At 41.4% G+C, this 19,861-nt stretch overlaps 1 protein-coding gene across 1 annotated transcript in view; it reads right to left on the bottom strand.

The window, feature by feature from the left end:
- Nucleotides 1–19,861, bottom strand: part of CFAP61 (cilia and flagella associated protein 61) — a 304,410-nt gene that overhangs the window by 205,225 nt on the left and 79,324 nt on the right. The window contains exons 10-12 of the mRNA XM_064572747.1: nucleotides 5,604–5,678; nucleotides 2,033–2,211; nucleotides 212–251 (exon numbers count right to left, since the gene is read on the bottom strand). Of these exons, the coding sequence (XP_064428817.1) occupies nucleotides 212–251; nucleotides 2,033–2,211; nucleotides 5,604–5,678 (294 nt within the window). The remainder of the gene's footprint in view (nucleotides 1–211; nucleotides 252–2,032; nucleotides 2,212–5,603; nucleotides 5,679–19,861) is intronic.

A 19,861-nucleotide genomic window follows, 5' to 3' on the forward strand; every position in this document is an offset into this window, starting at 1 on the left:
GTTGAAAGGGAACTATTAGAACCAGCAATGACAATATTTTGAAAAGTTCATGATATGTCATTCAACCTTATTTTCAGAACATGGAAGCAATTCAAACCTCAACATTCATAGCGATGTATGTGCTTGGACAGTGAATATGGCATTTTACCTTTCTACAACTTTTTTAGCTTACAAAACCAATTATATTACTCAAAATTCAGCATGTACTTACAGGAAAAAGACTGAAGACGAAATTCATAAAGTCTAGTGACCTGTAAACAAGACAGTAAGCATTGTCACCGATCTGTAAGCAAATGCAGCGTCAGTATGTATTTAAAGAGATTTATGGCTCTCTTCCTGTCAAGCAGTGGTGGCCAACCACTAGTCGGAATTCAAGTCTAGCTGAACATTAATCAAGTTGCAGAAAGTCGTAAGCTTCATATTTCATTAATAAAGTATTTTTCTATAACTAAAGACATTATTATAGCAATTAACAACCTGTGCATTCAAAGAGGCTCAGTAGTCATTCTGTGACATAATCCCTCCCTTTTTTGTTAGAGCTGTCAGAGAGACGTGGGTATATTATAAGCAATTCTGATCTTTTTCTCTTTTACATGCAAAAGATTTTCTGACCACCTGTGGTTGTAGAGTCACAGGCAAACCATAATGGATCATCAAATTTCTGTCTGAAAATTCAAAAGTCACATTCTAAGCACAATCATATCTGAATGCAGAGGGGAAAATAAATATACACAACTAATCTAAAAGGGCTTATAGGCTTTTTAGATGTCTACAATATAAGTAAAATAAAGATTTCCCTTTTCAACTCCTAAGATTTCCCAAGAAATTGAAAACTTAAGGGGAAAAAAGTACAAGTAAAACATGATTCTAAGTGAGATTGAGAGACTGGGAGCATGTTTAAATACATTCTCTAAGAAGGAAATGTCCAGCAGCATTCTTGGTCATCTAAAGGATACTCTGAATCTTCCGGTCTATCAAAATGAGCCAACCTTCTCCTCTTCCAGATTGTTCTGTGAATAAAATGGTGGAGTTGGTGGGAATTCCAAAGGAGATGTGGAATCTAGGCATTGAGGTCAAAGGTCCACTTCCAGACTATAGATGGCAGCAAGCACTGAACACATGGGGATAGGAAGTGGGGTGAATGAGTGGTCTGGTGGGTACCCAGGCTTTGTCTGGCACCATGCCTCCTCCTTCTAGCAACTTCCCTGGATTGTTGTTCGGTGTCCTACTAGCCCCACTCAGATTACACATGGGTAAGGCTCCAGCCCCAAATTTGGGTGGGGGGAGCATGAGGCAAAGGACTAAGCTGTCATCATGTCCTGGTCTGGCCCATCCATCAGCTCAGGAATGAGCACACAGTCTGATCAGGCCTGATGGGGCTTTAGCTAGAAAGCCAGGCTCAAAGTCCTCCTCACTAGCTTCTGGTACAGAGCCTGAGCCCACTGTCCATTTCTTTGGCCCCAAGAAGGGACACTCCCCTGAGAAAGGAGCCAGCAGCAGGGAACCAGAGGCAGGAGGCAGAGAGAGAAACTTGGAACTTGATGGGGCTATCTTGAATCAATCCACATTGAAAATCAATCCCACCAGTGGACTTATCCTTTGTGATATGAGGCAATTATTCCATTTTTTAAAAGCCAGTTTGGGTTGGATTTTCTATACTTGCAACCAAAAGACTCCAGACAAGCGATCACCTAAATCCAAAGCTCCCCCCAAATGCAAACTTTAGAGAAAGGAGAGCAGCATGTGGTTACATAAGTGATGATTTTCCAGATCTCCAACTGTTACACAGGTGAGCCAAAACCTGGGCAGTCCCGTTCTGTGGCCCTTGCCCAAATTTTATGGACTGAAACCTCTGGGACTGGGGCCCAGAAATCTATGCTTAAAAAAACAAAACAAAACAAAACAAAACAAAAACAAAAAGCGGGATTAGGATGTGAGGCCAGGTTTGGAAACCAAGAGCTCTATAAGATTAAAATGTGAGGCCACCAATGCCGTAAGAAAAGTCTTACCATGATAGACAACCAGTACTTGCCTTGCTTCGTATTTCTCCTCAATACAAAAGAGCTGAATACAAAAAGCAGCTGAGGCTCCCTTGTAGATGGGGCGGAAGTCGCTGGTCTCCTCGGGCATCGAAATGGATGCCAAGCTCAAACAGCTGACACAGCCATCTGTATCACCCATAGTGGACTGCTGACTGAGGTTTTCTATGTCCTAAGCAAGGAGACAGGAGGAACCAAGCAGGAATCCTATTCATTTTCTGCAATTTAATGGGCTAGTGGTTGCATCATCTCTACATTATACGATCTCTCTAGGACAGATGTGACAGTCTCACCTGAAACAAATCGTCCTGAGCCAGGCCTAGTTTTAATGAGATGTTCTTAATGAGATATTCAAGATTTATAAAGGGATTGAAAGAAGTCCTTACGTGAAGGTCAGAAAACGAATGGTTTCCGTTGGTCTTTCACATAGGATCCATATTTCAACTGCAACGCTGGGGAGGAGTTAAGAGTGTGGTAGTACTATATACCTATCAATTCCATAAGCAAAATACCTCTGCCTCCCAAAGTGTTTTCACTGTGATTTTGTGCTACAAGAATTTTTGGGTCTTGGGACTGTCGGGCGGTTTGGTGGTGAGGTGGAGCCCAGGGAGGTCCAATGGGCAGGAGCCACCTGGAAAGTTAGTGTTAGACCTTCCAGGCTCATTTTAGGGGCGTCTAAGAAGGTGTTATAGCTTAGAGGAAAACGATTCATTCTGAGATCCTTCTCAGAGTTCTTTTAAATCAAAGTAATGCATCAAACATTAAAATAATATCAGCACTAAAACCTTATAAAGAAAATCAGGAGTCCCCTGTCCCTTCAATTCCTCTTCCCATTGGCTAGCCCTTTCAACTTTCTCATTTCTTTGGTATTTACCCCCATGTCTCTGAATATGTGTTCAATCTCTTGGAGACTGTGATAGGCAGAACAGTGGCCCCCCAAACTGTACATGGCCCAATCCCCAGGACCTGTGCATTTTACAGAGCAAGAGGGACTCTGCAGAGGTCATTAAGTGAAGATTTTAAGACAAGGAGATTATCTGGGATTATCTAGGTAGGCCCAAATAATCAGAAGGGTCCCTTATAAAAAAGAGGCAGGAGGGTCAGAGTCAAGAGACTGGAAGATACAATGCTACCAGCTTTGAAGATGGAGGAAGGTACCACATGCCAAAGGAATGCACGTGTCTTCCAGAAGCTAGCAAAAGCAAAGGGAGGGATTCTCCCCTAGAGCTTGCAGAAGGAACAGAGTCCTGCCTGCACCTGGATCTTAGCACCGGTTTAGGTTTCTGACCTCCAGAACTGTATAAGAATAAATTTATGTTGTTTTAAGCCACTAAGTTCATGATAATTTGTTACCATAGTGATAAAAAACTAATACAAAGACATGGCTTCTGGCATTTGGAGAACATGGTGGGAGGAGAGGACAGAGGTTTCTCCACTTGAAATGGAGAGTTCCACTTACTTGTCTGTTCTGCCTTTTCCCCATTACACAGCTTCACACAGTGCGGGCTGAACCTGAATTTAGAGCTGCTTCTATTCCATCTAACCAGAGGACAGTCATCTGGTTATTTCACTTGAGTACAGTAGACAGGCCAGGTGCTGTCTGCAAGGACTCTAGTGTCCCCAACACTGCATAGCAGACTGTCAGACCCCTCACTTCAGCCCAGTCCTCGCCCTGCCTTCCAGAAGCCCCAGGCCCTGGGCCTTTTGTGGACACAGGAGGAGAAGGTACCCGCTTTCTGCTAGTGCCTCCCCTCACAGTGGTGCTGGACCTTCTCCTTTCTCCGCTGTGCTAAGCCAGTGTAAACTCCTCCATCGATTTTCTTCATTCTCAACATTTTGAAAGGGCTCACCTTCTAATATCTCCTCTCCTAGTCTTGTTGTCTTTGTGGATTTGTGCCCCACTTCTTATTGCTTTACTGTCTTTTCTGTGGTTTTTTTTCCAGAAGGGAGAGGAGATAAACATAGGACATCAATCCACGTTGTTGACCCAGATGCCCTCTGGGGGTCCAGTACGTCTAATGCAGCAGGGACCATCCTGTCCCCTCCTCCACATCCACATTCTGATTTGGGTCCCTACAGGTATAGCTACCTCTTAGAAATAGAGCATGCCTCACCCTCTGCTCCATGCCTCATTCCTCCCCGGAACCTGAGGAGTCAGTGTCCTGGTGTGGGTGTCCCCAGAAGCAAACTCTGAGCTAAGTTTATTCGGGGAGTGATGCTAGGAATTCTGCAAGGAGAGTGGAGAAGGGAGGCAAGGAAGGGAAAGACACCAACACAGAGTGTCCCATCCAATCCCACTGAAATCCCTGGGAGACTGTGGAGAATACTCTCAGAGCTGTCCCACCTAAGAGAAAGGAACTGGGGTGTTGATTCTCCAACTACCTTCAGTCATTGTCTGATGCTTGCCCCCCAAAGATTCTGACCTGCCTGCAGCACGGCGCCAGAGAAAGACCAGGCACCTGAAGTCCCTGTCCTCGAGTGCTGAGGAATGAGCAGTGCCAGAAGGACATGGGTAGGGTCCCACAGTAGGTGCTAAAGTGAGATTTGGAAAATGGGCCCCCACCTGCCTGATGCACTCTCTTCCTAGCAGCACATCCTGCTCCTGACTGCATGAGTTCTCCTGTCCTCCACACACTTGGCCCAGGAGGGCAGACCCTGCTCCAACGGTGAAGTCCTGCCTCTGGCCAGGTGTGTACACTGGATTCAGTGGGGGAATTAGGAAATCCACCTGTCACACGTCCAAGCTTTGTTCTCCAGTTCAGTTTTGGCCAAAATCAAGTGGCACCTTTATCCCTACTGACTTCTGTGTAGGCTTCTTAATTTCTCAGAATCTGGAGAAGAAAGGGGTGACTAAATCTGGCCGTCTCTCAGAATTCCAATGTCTGGGATTAGTGTTCCAGTAATGTGGTCCTCCCAGATCTCCATGGAGATGACCCGACTTCCTGTTCCTTCAAGGGCTCTCCAGACTTCTCAGGTTGACTCACGAGTCCAGAAGAGGCAATGGGGAATCGACTGAAAGCTCAAAACTGGGCTCACCACTGGGGCATGAGAGTGTCTGATCATGTGAATCTCCCACTTAAAACTTTCAAAGCCTTCCTCTGCTCCTTAGGAAAAATCCAAAATCCCGAGCAGGGTCCACAGAGCTCTGCCAAATGACCTGAATCCTCGGGTTTCTAGCAGGAAACAGAGGGCACACTCCAGCGAAGCAGACCAAGGAGATTCAATAAAGGACCATATGTGAAGGTGTGCGCAGGGAGAAGGGAAACCAACAAAGGATAAAGAAGTGCCCCAGGGGTGGCTGCTGGCAGAAGATGCTACCACCCCTTGGCCTGAATCTGTAACAGTATAACTTCTAGGACCAAGCTGTACAAGGGATACTGAATAAAGGATTTCTCAGTGGAGAAAGACTTCATCGAGGGAGGCTTTGTGGAGTCGGTGCTAAAGAAGGTGGCAGCTCTGAGCTGGTAGACAGAAGCAGGGAGCCTGGAGGAGGAAAGAGCTCACCAACACTGAGTGGAGAGCAGTGAACCTCGTGGGGCCCACCAGCCGGCACACAAACCCTACCTCCATCTCACTAGTGTTTCCACTATGGACTGCTGACAGAAGTTCCTCAGCTGTGGCTTCTTCTGTGATTCTCCCCTGTAGATGACAAAGGCAAGACATTTAATCAACACCTATAGTGGTTCAGAGCCCCAGCTCTGGAACCAGCTGCCTTGGGTTCAGATCCTGGCTCCACGGCTTCCTGGCTTGGGAAAATCATGGAGTCTCCATGGCCTTATCTGTAAAAAAGAGGCTAAAAGCAGCACCTACCTGACAAGGTTGTTAGGAGAATAAAATAAGGACAGGTAGATACAGAGATGCTAGCACAGTGCTGGCTCCTCCTTGTTCTCTGTAGATGATAATTATTACTTCATTATTCTTATTCTTCTGTGTAACTTGAAAGCTGCACTAAGTTTCTTCCAGCTGCTTTATTGAGGTATAACTGACAGTAAACTGTATATATCTGAAGTTTACCTTCTGAAAAGTTTTAACCTATGTATGCCCCCATAAAAATATCACCGTAATAAAAATAGTGAGCATATACCTCACTCCCCAAAGCTTCTGTGTTTCTAGGTACCCCTCCCCTCCTGCCCCGTACCACTCGGCCAACCACACACAAACGATTATCTGCTCTTTGTCACTACAGATTATAGGCTGAGTCTATTTCTGGATCTTCTATTTGGTTCCCTTGGCATTGTTATCACAGGGGCTTAATGACAAGAACTATATAGTAAACCTTGAAATCAGTAGTGTTGGTCCAACAACTGCTCTGTTCCAAAGTTGTTTTGGCCAATCTAGGTCCTTTCCATTTTCCATATAAATTTTGGAATCAGTTTTTCAATTTCTAGAAAAATCCCTCCTGAAATTTTGACTGGGAATGCATTGATCAACTGGGGAAGAATTGACACCTTGACAATGTCAAGTCTTCGAAACCAGAAACATGGGCTATCTCTCCATTTATTTAGGTCTTATTTCATTTCTCTCAGAAATGTTTTGTGGTTTTCAGTGTACAAGTCTTGAACATCTTTTGTCAGATTTATCTCTTAGTATTTTGTGTATCTGTACTAGTGTAAATGGTATTCATTTCAATTTCTGGTTGTTAATTGCTATTACATAGAAACAAAATTAAACTTTGCATATTATTTTTGTATATATTTAGCAACATGCTAAATTATTTACTAGTTCTAGTAGCTGTTTTTGTAGATTCTAGATGATTATGTTATATCTGCAAATAAAGGACAGTTTTAATTCTTCCTTTCCAATCTGGATGACTTTTATTTCTGTTATCTTTTTGTGCTGGCTTGAACTTCCACTGTAATTTAAATAGAAGAGGTGAGAGCGGACATTCTTGCATTGTTCCTGACCACGGGGGAAAACCATTCAGTCTTCTACCATTAAGTATGATGTTAGCTACAGGGTTTTCAAAAATAGCCTCTAACACACTGAAGAAGTGCTTTCTGATTCCTAATTTTCTGAGAGTTTTAATAAGGAATGAATGTTGAATTTTCAAATACCTTCCCTGTATTTTTGAGAGAAACATTAGGTAACCTTTTAGCCTGTTAATATGGTGAATTACATTGATTTTTTTTTTTTTTAAAGTAGGTTCCATGCCCAGCGTGGAGCCCAGGGCAAGGCTTAAACTCACGACCCTGAGATCAAGACCTAAGCTGAGATCAAGAGTTATCATGCTTACCTGACTGAGCCACCCAATCGCCCCTGATTGATTTTTTATGTTAAACCAACCTTGCATTCCCACAACAAACCCTACATGGTCATGATGTACTATCTTTTTTATATATTGATTCAAATTACTAAGATTTTTATTAGGATTTCTTCCATCGATTTTCATGAGAGCTATTAACCCGGAGTTTTACCTTCTTACACTGTCTTTTGTTGTGAGAAGACATACTTTAGATGACTTAAGTCCTTTTAACTTTATTGAGTTTATTTTGTGGCCCAGAATATGGTATACCTTGGTAAATGTTCCACATGCACAGGACAAGAATGTGTATTCTACCATTTGGGGGGTAGAGTTTTATCAAGTGTCAATTGAGTCAACATTGTTGACAGTGTTCTTAGAATCTATATTCTCTTTTAAAAAATATATTGTTATGTTAACCACCATATGTTACATCATTAGTTTTTGATGTAGTGTTCCATGATTCATTGTTTGTGCATAACACCCAGTGTTCCAAGCAGAACGCGCCCTCTTTAATACCCATCAACAGGCTAACCCATTCTCCCACCCCCTCCCCTCTAGAACCCTCAGTATGTTTTTCAGAGTCCATCGTCTCTCATGGTTCGTCTCCCCCTCTGATTTCCCCCCTTCATTCTTCCCCTCCTCCTATCTTCTTCTTCTTTTTTTTTCTTAACATATATTGCATTATTTGTTTCAGAGGTACAGATCTGTGATTCAACAGTCTTGCACAATTCACAGTGCTCACCATAGCACCTAACCTCCCCAATGTCTATCGCCCAGCCACCCCATCCCTCCCACCACCACCCACCCCAGCAACCCTCAGTTTGTTTCCTGAGATTAAGAATTCCTCATATAGGTGAGGTCATATGATACATGTCTTTCTCTGATTGACTTATTTCCTCAGCATAACACCCTCCAGTTGCATCCACGTTGCTGCAAATGGCAAGATCCTATTCCTTTTGATGGCTGCATAATATTCCATTGTATATAGAGACCACATCTTCTTTATCCATTCATCTGTCGATGGACATCTTGGCTCTTTCCATAGTCTGGCTATTGTGGACATTGCTGCTATAAACATTGGGGTGCACATACCCCTTCGGATCCCTACATTTGTATCTTTGGGGTAAATACCCAGTAGTGCAACTGCTGGATCATATGGTAGCTCTATTTTCAACTTTTTGAGAAACCTCCATAATGTTTTCCAGAGTGGCTGCACCAGCTTGCATTCCCACCAACAATGTAGGAGGGTTCCCCTTTCTCCACATCCCCGCCAACATCTGTCATTTCCTAACTTGTTAATTTTAGCCATTCTGACTGGTGCAAGGTGGTATCTCATTGAGGTATTGATTTGGATTTCCCTGATGCCAAGTGATGTTGAGCACTTTTTCATGTGTCTGTTGGCCATTTGGATGTCTTCTTTGGAAAAATGTCTGGTCATGTCTTCTGCCCATTTCTTGATTGGATCATTTGTTCTTTGGGTGTTGAGTTTGATAAGTTCTTTATAGATTTTGGATATTAACCCTTTATCTGATATGTCATTTCAAATAGCTTCTCCCATTCTGTTGGTTGTCTTTTGGTTTTGTTGACTGTTTCTTTTGCTGTGCAAAAGCTTTTTATCTTGATGAAGTCCCAATAGTTCATTTTTGCCCTTGCTTCCCTAGCCTTTGGAGATGTTTCTAGGAAGAAGCTGCTGCGGCTGAGGTCGAAGAGGTTGCTGCCTGTGTTCTCCTTTAGGATTTGGATGGACTCCTGTCTCACATTGAGGTCTTTCAACCATTTGGAGTCTATTTTTGTGTGTGGTGTAAGGAAATGGTCCAGTTTCATTCTTCTGCATGTGGCTGTCCAATTTTCCCAACACCATTTGTTGAAGAGACTGTCTTTTGTCCATCGGACATGCTTTCCTGGCTTGTCAAAGATGAGTTGACCATAGAGTTGAGGGTCCATTTCTGGGCTCTCTATTCTGTTCCATTGATCTATGTGTCTGTTTTTGTGCCAGTATCATACTGTGTTGATGATGACAGCTTTGTAACAGAGCTTAAAGTCCGGAATTGTGATGTCGCCAGCTTTGCTTTTCTTTTTCAACATTCCTCTGGCTATTCCTCTGGCTAGACATTCCTCTGGTCTTTTCTGGTTCCATACAAATTTTAGGATTATTTGTTGCATTTCTTTGAAAAAAGTGGGTGGTATTTTGATAGTGATTGCATTGAATGTGTAGATTGCTCTAGGTAGCATTGACATCTTCACAATATTTGTTCTTCCAATCCATGAGCATGGAACGTTTTTCCATTTCTTTGTGTCCTCCTCAATTTCTTTCATAGTATTTTATAGTTTTCTGAGTACAGATCCTTTGTCTCTTTGGTTAGATTTATTCCCAGGTATCTTATGGTTTTGGGTGCAATTGTAAATGGGATCGACTCCTTAATTTCTCCTTCTTCTGTCTTGTTGTTGGTGTATAGGAATGCCACTGATTTCTGTGCATTGATTTTATATCCTGCCACTTGACTGAATTCCTGTCTGAGTTCTAGCAGTTTAGGGGTGGAGTCTTTGGGGTTTTCCACATAAAGTATCATATCATCTGCAAAGAGTGAGAGTTTGACTTCTTCTTTGCCAATTTGGATGCCTTTGATTTCTTTTTGTTGTCTGATGCTGTGGCTAGGACTTCCAATACAATGTGAATAGCAGTGGTGATAGTGGACATCCCTGCCGCTTCCCTGACCTTAAGGGGGAAGCTCTCAGTTTTTCCCCATTGAGAATGATATTCGCTGTAGGGTTTTCAAAGATGGCTTTTATGATATCGAGATATGTACCCTCTATCCCTATACTCTGAAGAGTTTTGATCAAGAAAGGATGCTGTACTTTGTCAAAAGCTTTTTCTGCATCTATTGAGAGGATCATATGATTCTTGTTCTTTCTTTTGTTAATGTATTGTATCACATTGATTGATTTGCGGATGTTGAACCAACCTTGCAGCCCAGGGATAAATCCCACTTGGTCGTGGTGAATAATCCTTTTAATGTACTGTTGGATCCTATTGGCTAGTATTTTGGTGAGAATTTTTGCATCCATGTTCATCAAGGATATTGGTCTGTAATTCTCCTTTTTCATGGGGTCTTTGTCTAGTTTTGGGATCAAGGTAATGGTGGCCTCATAAAATGACTTTAGAAGTTTTCCTTCCATTTCTATTTTTTGGAACAGTTTCAGAAGAATAGGTATTAATTCTTCTTTAAATGTTTGGTAGAATTCCCCTGGGAAGCCATCTGGCCCTGGGCTTTTGTTTGTAGGGAGATTTTTGATGACTGCTTCAATTTTCTTAGTGGTTATAGGTCTGTTCAGGCTTTCTATTTCTTCCTGGTTCAGTTTTGGTAGTTGATACGTCTCTAGGAATGCATCCGTTTCTTCCAGGTTATCTAATTTGCTGGCATAGAGTTGCTCATAATATGTTCTTATAATTGTTTGTATTTCTTTGGTGTTGGTTGTGATCTCTCCTCTTTCATTCATGATTTTGTTGATTTGGGTCATTTCTCTTCTCTTTTTGATAAGGCTGGCCAGGGGTTTATCAATCTTGTTCATTCTTTCAAAGAACCAGCTCCTAGTTTCGTTGATCTGTTCTACTGTTCTTTTGGTTTCTATTTCATTGATTTCTGCTCTGATCTTTATGATTTTTCTTCTCCTGCTGGGTTTAGGCTTTATTTGCTGTTTTTTCTCTAGCTCCTTTAGGTGTAGGGTAGGGTTGTGTACTTGAGACCTTTCTTGTTTCTTGAGAAAGGCTTGTATTGCTATATATTTTCCTCTTAGGACTGCCTTTGCTGCATCCCAAAGATTTTGAACAGTTGCATTTTCATTTTCATTGGTTTTCATGAATTTTTTAAATTCTTCTTTAATTTCCTGGTTGACCCTTCATTCTTTAGTAGGATGCTCTTTAGCCTCCATGTATTTGAGTTCTTTCTGACTTCCCTTTTGTGATTGAGTTCTAGTTTCAAAGCACTGTGGTCTGAAACTAGGCAGGGAATGATCCCAATCTTTTGGTACCGGTTGAGACCTGATTTGTGACCTATGATGTGATCTATTCTGGAGAATGTTCCATGGGCACTAGAGAAGAATGTGTATTCCATTGCTTTGGGATGTAATGTTCTGAATATATCTGTGAAGTCCATTTGGTCCAGTGTGTCATTTAAAGTCTTTATTTCCTTATTGATCTTTTGCTTAGATGATCTGTCCATTTCAGTGAGGGGGGTGTTAAAGTTTCCCACTATTATCGTATTGTTGTCAATGTGTTTCTTTGCTTTTGTTATTAATTGGTTTATATAATTCGCTGCTTCCTTGTTAGGGGCATAGATATTTACAATTGTTAGATCTTCTTGTTGGATAGACCCTTTAAGTATGTTATAGTGTCCTTCCTCATCTCTTATTACAGTCTTTGGTTTAAAATCTAATTTGTCTGATATAAGCATTGCCACATCAGCTCTCTTTTGATGTCCATTAGTATGGTAAATTGTCTTCCACCCCCTTACTTTCAATCTGAAGGTGCCTTGGGTCAAAAATGAGTCTCTTGCAGACAGCATATCGATGGGTCTTGTTTTTTAATCCAATCTGATAGCCTGTGTCTTTTGATTGGGGCATTTAGCCCATTCACATTCAGGGTAACTATTGAAAAATATGAATTTAGTGCCATTGTATTGCCTGTAAGGTGACTGTTACTGTATATTGTCTGTGTTCCTTTCTGGTCTATGTTGCTTTTAGGCTCTCTCTTTGCTTAGAGGACCCCTTTTGATATTTCTTGAAGGGCTGGTTTTGTGTTTGCAAATTCCTTTAGTTTTTGTTTGTCCTGGAAGCTTTTTATCTCTCCTTCTATTTTCAATGACAGCCTAGCTGGGTATAGTATTCTTGGCTGCATATTTTTCTCATTTAGTGCTCTGAATATACCATGCCAGTACTTTCTAGCCTGCCAGGTCTCTGTGGATAGGTCTGTTGCCAATCTAATGTTTCTACCATTGTAGGTTACAGATCTCTTGTCCTGAGCTGCTTTCAGGATTTTCTCTTTGTCTCTGAGATTCATAAGTTTTACTACTAGATGTTGGGGTGTTGACCTATTTTTATTGATTTTGAGAGGGGTTCTCTGTGCCTCCTGGATTTTGATGCCTGTTTCCTTCCCCAAATTAGGGAAGTTCTCTGCTATAATTTGCTCCAATATACCTTCTGCCTCTCTCTCTCTTTCTTTTTCTTCTGTGATCCCAATTATTCTAATGTTGTTTCGTCTTATGGTATCATTTATCTCTCGAATTCTGCCCTTGTGATCCAGTAGTTGTTTATCTCTCTTTTTCTCAGCTTCTTTATTTTCCATCATTTGGTCTTCTATATCACTGATTCTATCTTCTGCCTCATTTATCCTAGCAGTTAGTGCCCCCATTTTTTATTGCACCTCATTAATAGCCTTTTTGATTTCAACTTGGTTAGATTTTAGTTTTTTTATTTCCCCAGAAAGGGTTTCTCTAATAACTTCCATGCTTTTTTCAAGCCCAGCTAGTATCTTTAAAATCATGATTCTGAACTCTAGGCCCAACATCGTACTAATGGCCATATTGAGTAGGTCCCTGGCAGTCAGTACTACCTCTTGTTCTTTTTGTTGAGGTGATTTTTTCCTTCTTGTCATTTTGTCCACAGGAGAACAGGTGAATGAGAGAACAAAATGCTAACAGGGTAACAACATCCCCAGAAAATATACTCTAAACAAATCAGAAAAGACCTGAAGCAGGGGGAAAAGAAAGGGAAAGAAAGAAAAAAGAAAAAGAAAAAGGAAAAAAAAGATAAAGATAAAGATAAAGATAAAAAACAAAAACAGAACAAAACAAAATAAAAAACAGAATATGATCAAATATGATCAGGCTGGTGCATAGATCAGTGCCACACACTAGATTTTGCATGTATTTTGGTCTGTTAGAAGAAAGTGCCTCCCAAAATTTTAAAGAAAGAAAAACTTATATATGTACAAAAATAAGGGTTGATACGATGAAGGGATGAAATATAACTGTAAAGATGAAAATTATAAAAAATTTTATAAAAGGAATTGATAAGAAGTTGTTTGAAAAAAGACAGAAGAGGTTTTAAAAAAGAAAAAGAAAAAAAAAAGAGAGAGAATGTGATCATGCAGGAGACTAGAACAAAGCCATACACTAGAGATTTAGGGTATATTTTGATGTTAGAAGAAACTGTATTTCAAAATATTAAAGAGAGAACAACTTATATATATATGCCAAAAATAAGGGTAATTACTATGAAGGGATAGAATATGACTCTAAAAATGAAAAATAAAAATGTTTTTTAAAAAAGAGATTGATAAGATGTTGATTGAAAAAGGGAAAAAGAAAAATTCAAAAAAAAAAAAAGACAGTTAAAAAAATTAACTTTGAAAGACTAAAGAATCATGGTAAAAAAGCCATGGATTCTATGTGCAGTATTCCCCTAGTGCTGGAGTTCTGCCATTCTCATTGATGGGTAAACTTGGTCTTGGCTGGCTGTTCTTGCTGATCTTCTGGGGGAGGGGCCTGTTGCCATGGTTCCCAAATGTCTTTGCCAGAGGCAGAATTGCCCTGCAATTCCTGGGCTAAGTAATCTGCTCAGGTTTGCTCTCGGGACTTTTGTTCCCTGCAAGCTTTCCGTACAGCTTTGGAGGACGAGAGTGAAAATGGCAGCCTCCCAATCTCCGCCCCGAAGGAGCCGAGAATTTGGGGCCCCACTTCTCAGTGCACCCCCGGAGGAAAGCAGTCAGTCACTCCCGTCTCCCCAGTCTCTGGCCACACTCCATGCTCACCTGGCCTGTGACCGAGCGTTTCTATCTGTGGCACCCGACCCCATGTGGAGTCTCCAAACCCAGCAGATCCCTGCCGTGCGCTCCTGTGCCTCTCCTCCTGGGGGAGAAAGGTGAGTCTCCCCGGATCTGCCGCTTGTTGGGTCCCTGCTGGAGGAGCAGGGGCCCGACTATGCCGCGGGTCACAGTTTTTGGCAACCCCGAGCTGAGAGCCCTTGCCTGGGCTCTGCCTCTGCAGCCGGCTTCCCTGCTCCGATACCTGGGAGCTCTGCCGCACTCAGGCACCCCCGGTCTTTCTGTGACCCCGAGGGTCCTGAGACCACACTGTCCCGCGAGGGTTCCACTCCCCGCTGAGCCACTGGAGCAACGTCCCTCGGCAGAGCCGACTTCTAAAAGTTCCAATTTTGTGCTCCGCGGCTCTATCACTTGCCAGAAGCAGCCGATGGAGGCCCCCCTCCCCCACCGTCTATCCTCCCGAATATTGCCTCGGATTCACTTCTCCGCACGTCCTACCTTCCAGAAAGTGGTCGCTTTTCTGATGAGAGAGTTGTTGCTCTTCTTTTCTTCGATCTCCTGTTGAGTTTGTAGGTGTTCAGAATGGTTTGATCCCTATCCAGCTGAATTCCTGGGACCAGACAAAATCCAGGTCTCCTACTCCTCCGCCATCTTGCTCCGCCCGACTAGAACCTATATTCTTATGGATTTTCTACTTTCTGCTTGTTCCATCAATTATTAAGGGAGGTATATTGAAATCTCCAAATATAGTCATTTATTTGTATTTTCAGTTCTATCAGTTTTTGCTTCATGTGTTTTGAAATTCTATTAGATGCCTAAGTATTTAGGATTGTTATGTTCTCTTGATCTTTGTTATTTCTGGTAATATTCTGTTCTGAAATCCACTTTGTCTGAAATGAATAAAGCTACTCCAGCTTTCTTCTGATTAGTGTTAACACGCTGTATCTTTTTGTATCTTTTTAATTTGAACCTATTGTAAATCTTAGTATTTAAAGTGCATTTTTGCGGTCCCTGGGTGGCTCAGTTGGTTAAGCATCTGACTTCGGCTCAGGTCATGATCCCAGGGTGCTGGGAACAAGCCCCGAGTCAGCCTACACACCTCAGTGAGTAGTCTGCTTCTCCCTCTTCCTCTCCCTCTGCCCCTCCCCCTGCTTGTGCACTCTCTCTCAAATAAAAAATAAAATCTTTAAAAAAAGTGCATTTTTGTAGTCTGCATATAATTGAGTCTTGCTTTTTCATCCAATCTATCTTGGCCTTATATGATCTTTGATGGGATATTCAATGTACATTACATTTAATGTAATTATCAATATGGTTAGGTTTAAGTCTGCCATCCTGCTATTTGTTTTATATTTGTCCCTCTGTTCTTTTTTTTTTTTATTCTTATGTTAATCCCCATACATTACATCATTAGTTTTAGATGAAGTGTTCCATGATTCATTGTTTGTGCACAACACCCAGTGCTCCATGCAGAACGTGCCCTCCTCAATACCCACCACCAGGCTAACCCATCCTCCCACCCCCCTCCCCTCTAGAACCCTGTTTGTTTTTCGGAGTCCATCGTCTCTCATGGTTCGGACGTCCACCCCTCCGATTTCCCCCGCCTCATTCTTCCCCTCCCGCTACCTTCTTCTTCTTCTTCTTCTTCTTTTTTTTTTTTCTTAACATATATTGCATTATTTGTTTCAGAGGTACAGATCTGAGATTCAACAGTCCTGCACAATTCACAGTGCTTACCAGAGCACACCCCCTCCCCAGTGTCCATCACACAGTCACCCCATCCCTCCCACCCCACCCCCCACTCCAACAACCCTCAGTTTGATTCCTGCGATTAAGAATTCCTCATATCAGTGAGATCATATGATACATGTCTTTCTCTTTTTGACTTATTTCACTCAACATAATACCCTCCAGTTCCATCCACGTCGTTGCAAATGGCAAGATCTCATTCCTTTTGATGGCTGCATAATATTCCATTGTATATATATACCACTTCTTCTTTATCCATTCATCTGTCGATGGACATCTTGGCTCTTTCCACAGTTTGGCTATTGTGGACATTGCTGCTATAAACATTGGGGTACACGTACCCCTTCGGATCCCTACTTTTGTATCTTTGGGGTAAATACCCAGTAGTGCAATTGCTGGATCATATGGTAGCTCTATTTTCAACTTTTTGAGGAACCTCCATACAGTTTTCCAGAGTGGTTGCACCAGCTTGCATTCCCACCAACAGTGTAGGAGGGTTCCCCTTTCTCCGCATCCCCGCCAACATCTGTCATTTCCTGACTTGTTTATTTTAGCCATTCTGACTGGTGTGAGATGGTATCTCATTGAGGTTTTGATTTGGATTTCCCTGATGCTGAGCGATATTGAGCACTTTTTCATGTGTCTGTTGGCCATTTGGATGTCTTCTTTGGAAAAATGTCTGTTCATGTCTTCTGCCCATTTCTTGATTGGATTCTTTGTTCTTTGGGTGTTGAGTTTGATGAGTTCTTTATAGATTTTGGATACTAGCCCTTTATCTGATATGTCATTTGCAAATATCTTCTCCCATTCTGTCGGTTGTCTTTTAGTTTTGTTGACTGTTTCCTTTGCTTTGCAAAAGCTTTTTATCTTGATGAAGTCCCAATAGTTCATTTTTGCCCTTGCTTCCCTTGCCTTTGGCGATGTTTCTAGGAAGAAGTTGCTTCGGCTGAGGTCAAAGAGGTTGCTGCCTGTGTTCTCCTTTAGGATTTGGATGGACTCCTGTCTCACATTGAGGTCTTTCAACCATTTGGAGTCTATTTTTGTGTGTGGTGTAAGGAAATGGTCCAGTTTCATTCTTCTGCATGTGGCTATCCAATTTTCCCAACACCATTTGTTGAAGAGACTGTCTTTGTTCCATTGGACATTCTTTCCTGCTTTGTCAAAGATGAGTTGACCATAGAGTTGAGGGTCCATTTCTGGGCTCTCTATTCTGTTCCATTGATCTATGTGTCTGTTTTTGTGCCAGTACCATGCCGTCTTGATGATGACAGCTTTGTAATAGAGCTTGAAGTCCGGAGTTGTGATGTCGCCGGCTTTGCTTTTCTTTTTCAATATTCCTCTGGCTATGCGGGGTCTTTTCTGGTTCCATACAAATTTTAGGATTATTTGTTCCATTTCTTTGAAAAAAGTGGATGGTATTTTGATGGGGATTGCATTGAATGTGTAGATTGCTCTAGGTAGCATTGACATCTTCACAATATTTGTTCTTCCAATCCATGAGCATGGAACGTTTTTCCATTTCTTTGTGTCTTCCTCAATTTCTTTCATGAGTATTTTATAGTTTTCTGAGTACAGATCCTTTGTCTCTTTGGTTAGATTTATTCCTAGGTATCTTATGGTTTTGGGTGCAATTGTAAATGGGATGGACTCCTTAATTTCTCTTTCTTCTGTCTTGTTGTTGGTGTATAGGAAAGCCACTGACTTCTGTGCATTGATTTTATATCCTGCCACTTTACTGAATTCCTGTATGAGTTCTAGCAGTTTTGGGGTGGAGTCTTTGGGGTTTTCCACATAAAGTATCATATCATCTGCAAAGAGTGAGAGTTTGACTTCTTCTTTGCCGATTTGGATGCCTTTGATTTCTTTTTGTTGTCTGATTGCTGTGGCTAGGACTTCCAATACTATGTTGAATAGCAGTGGTGATAGTAGACATCCCTGCCGCATTCCTGACCTTAGGGGGAAAGCTCTCAGTTTTTCCCCATTGAGAATAATATTTGCTGTAGGTTTTTCATAGATGGCTTTTATGATATTGAGGTATGTACCCTCTATCCCTATACTCTGAAGAGTTTTGATCAAGAAAGGATGCTGTACTTTGTCAAAAGCTTTTTCTGCATCTATTGAGAGGATCATATGATTCTTGTTCTTTCTTTTGTTAATGTATTGTATCACATTGATTGATTTGCGGATGTTGAACCAACCTTGCAGCCCAGGGATAAATCCCACTTGGTCATGGTGAATAATCCTTTTAATATACTGTTGGATCCTATTGGCTAGTATTTTGGTGAGAATTTTTGCATCCATGTTCATCAGGGATATTGGTCTGTAATTCTCCTTTTTCATGGGGTCTTTGTCTGGTTTGGGGATCAAGGTAATGCTGGCCTCATAAAATGAGTTTGGAAGTTTTCCTTCCGTTTCTATTTTTTGGAACAGTTTCAGAAGAATAGGTATTAATTCTTCTTGAAAGGTTTGGTAGAATTCCCCTGGGAAGCCATCTGGCCCTGGGCTTTTGTTTGTTGGGAGATTTTTGATGACTGCTTCAATTTCCTTAGTGGTTATAAGTCTGTTCAGGTTTTCTATTTCATCCTGGTTCAGTTTTGGTAGTTGATACATCTCTAGGAATGCATCCATCTCTTCCAGGTTATCTAATTTGCTGGCATAGAGTTGCTCATAATATGTTCTTATAATTGTTTGTATTTCTTTGGTGTTGGTTGTGATCTCTCCTCTTTCATTCATGATTTTGTTGATTTGGGTCATTTCTCTTCTCTTTTTGATCAGTCTGGCCAGGGGTTTATCAATCTTGTTCATTCTTTCAAAGAACCAGCTCCTAGTTTCGTTGATCTGTTCTACTGTTCTTTTAGTTTCTATTTCATTGATTTCTGCTCTGATCTTTATGATTTCTCTTCTCCTGCTGGGTTTAGGCTTTATTTGCTGTTCTTTCTCCAGCTCCTTTAGGTGTAGGGTTAGGTTGTGTACTTGAGACCTTTCTTGTTTCTTGAGAAAGGCTTGTATTGCTATATACTTTCCTCTTAGGACTGCCTTTGCTGCATCCCAAAGATTTTGCACAGTTGTGTTTTCATTTTCATTGGTTTCCATGTATTTTTTTAATTCTTCTTTAATTTCCTGGTTGACCCATTCATTCTTCAGTAGGATGCTCCTTAGCCTCCATGTATTTGAGTTCTTTCCGACTTTCCTCTTGTGATTGAGTTCTAGTTTCAAAGCATTGTGGTCTGAAAATAGGCAGGGAATGATCCCAATCTTTTGGTACCGGTTGAGACCTGATTTATGACCTAGGATGTGATCTATTCTGGAGAATGTTCCATGGGCACTAGAGAAGAATGTGTATTCCGTTGCTTTGGGGTGGAATGTTCTGAATATGTCTGTGAAGTCCATTTGGTCCAGTGTGTCATTTAAAGTCTTTATTTCCTTGTTGATCTTTTGCTTAGACAATCTGTCCATTTCAGTGTGGGGGATGTTAAAGTCCCCCACTATTATTGTATTGTTGTCGATGTGTTTCTTTGCTTTTGTTATTAATTGCCTTATATAATTGGCTGCTCCCATGTTAGGGGCATAGATATACACAATTGTTAGATCTTCTTGTTGGATAGATCCTTTAAGTAGGATATAGTGTCCTTCCTCATCTCTTATTACAGTCTTTGGTTTAAAATCTACTTTGTCTGATATAAGGATTGCCACCCCAGCTTTCTTTTGGTGTCCATTAGCATGGTAAATGGTTTTCCACCCCCTCACTTTCAATTTGGGGGTGTCTTTGGTTCTAAAATGAGTCTCTTGCAGACAGCATATCGATGGGTCTTGTTTTTTAATCCAGTCTGATAGCCTGTGTCTTTTGATTGGGGCGTTTGGCCCATTTACATTCAGGGTAAGTATTGAAAGATAGGAATTTAGTGCCATTGTATTGCCTGTAAGGTGACTGTTACCATATATTGTCTGTGTTCCCTTCTGGTCTATGTTGCTTTTAGGCTCTCTCTTTGCTTAGAGGACCCCTTTCAAGAT

The sequence above is a fragment of the Mirounga angustirostris genome, unplaced genomic scaffold, assembly GCF_029215605.1.
Source record: "Mirounga angustirostris isolate CCGP_5_RB_7025 unplaced genomic scaffold, mMirAng1.0.hap1 SCAF_10, whole genome shotgun sequence".
Lineage (NCBI taxonomy): Eukaryota > Metazoa > Chordata > Mammalia > Carnivora > Phocidae > Mirounga > Mirounga angustirostris.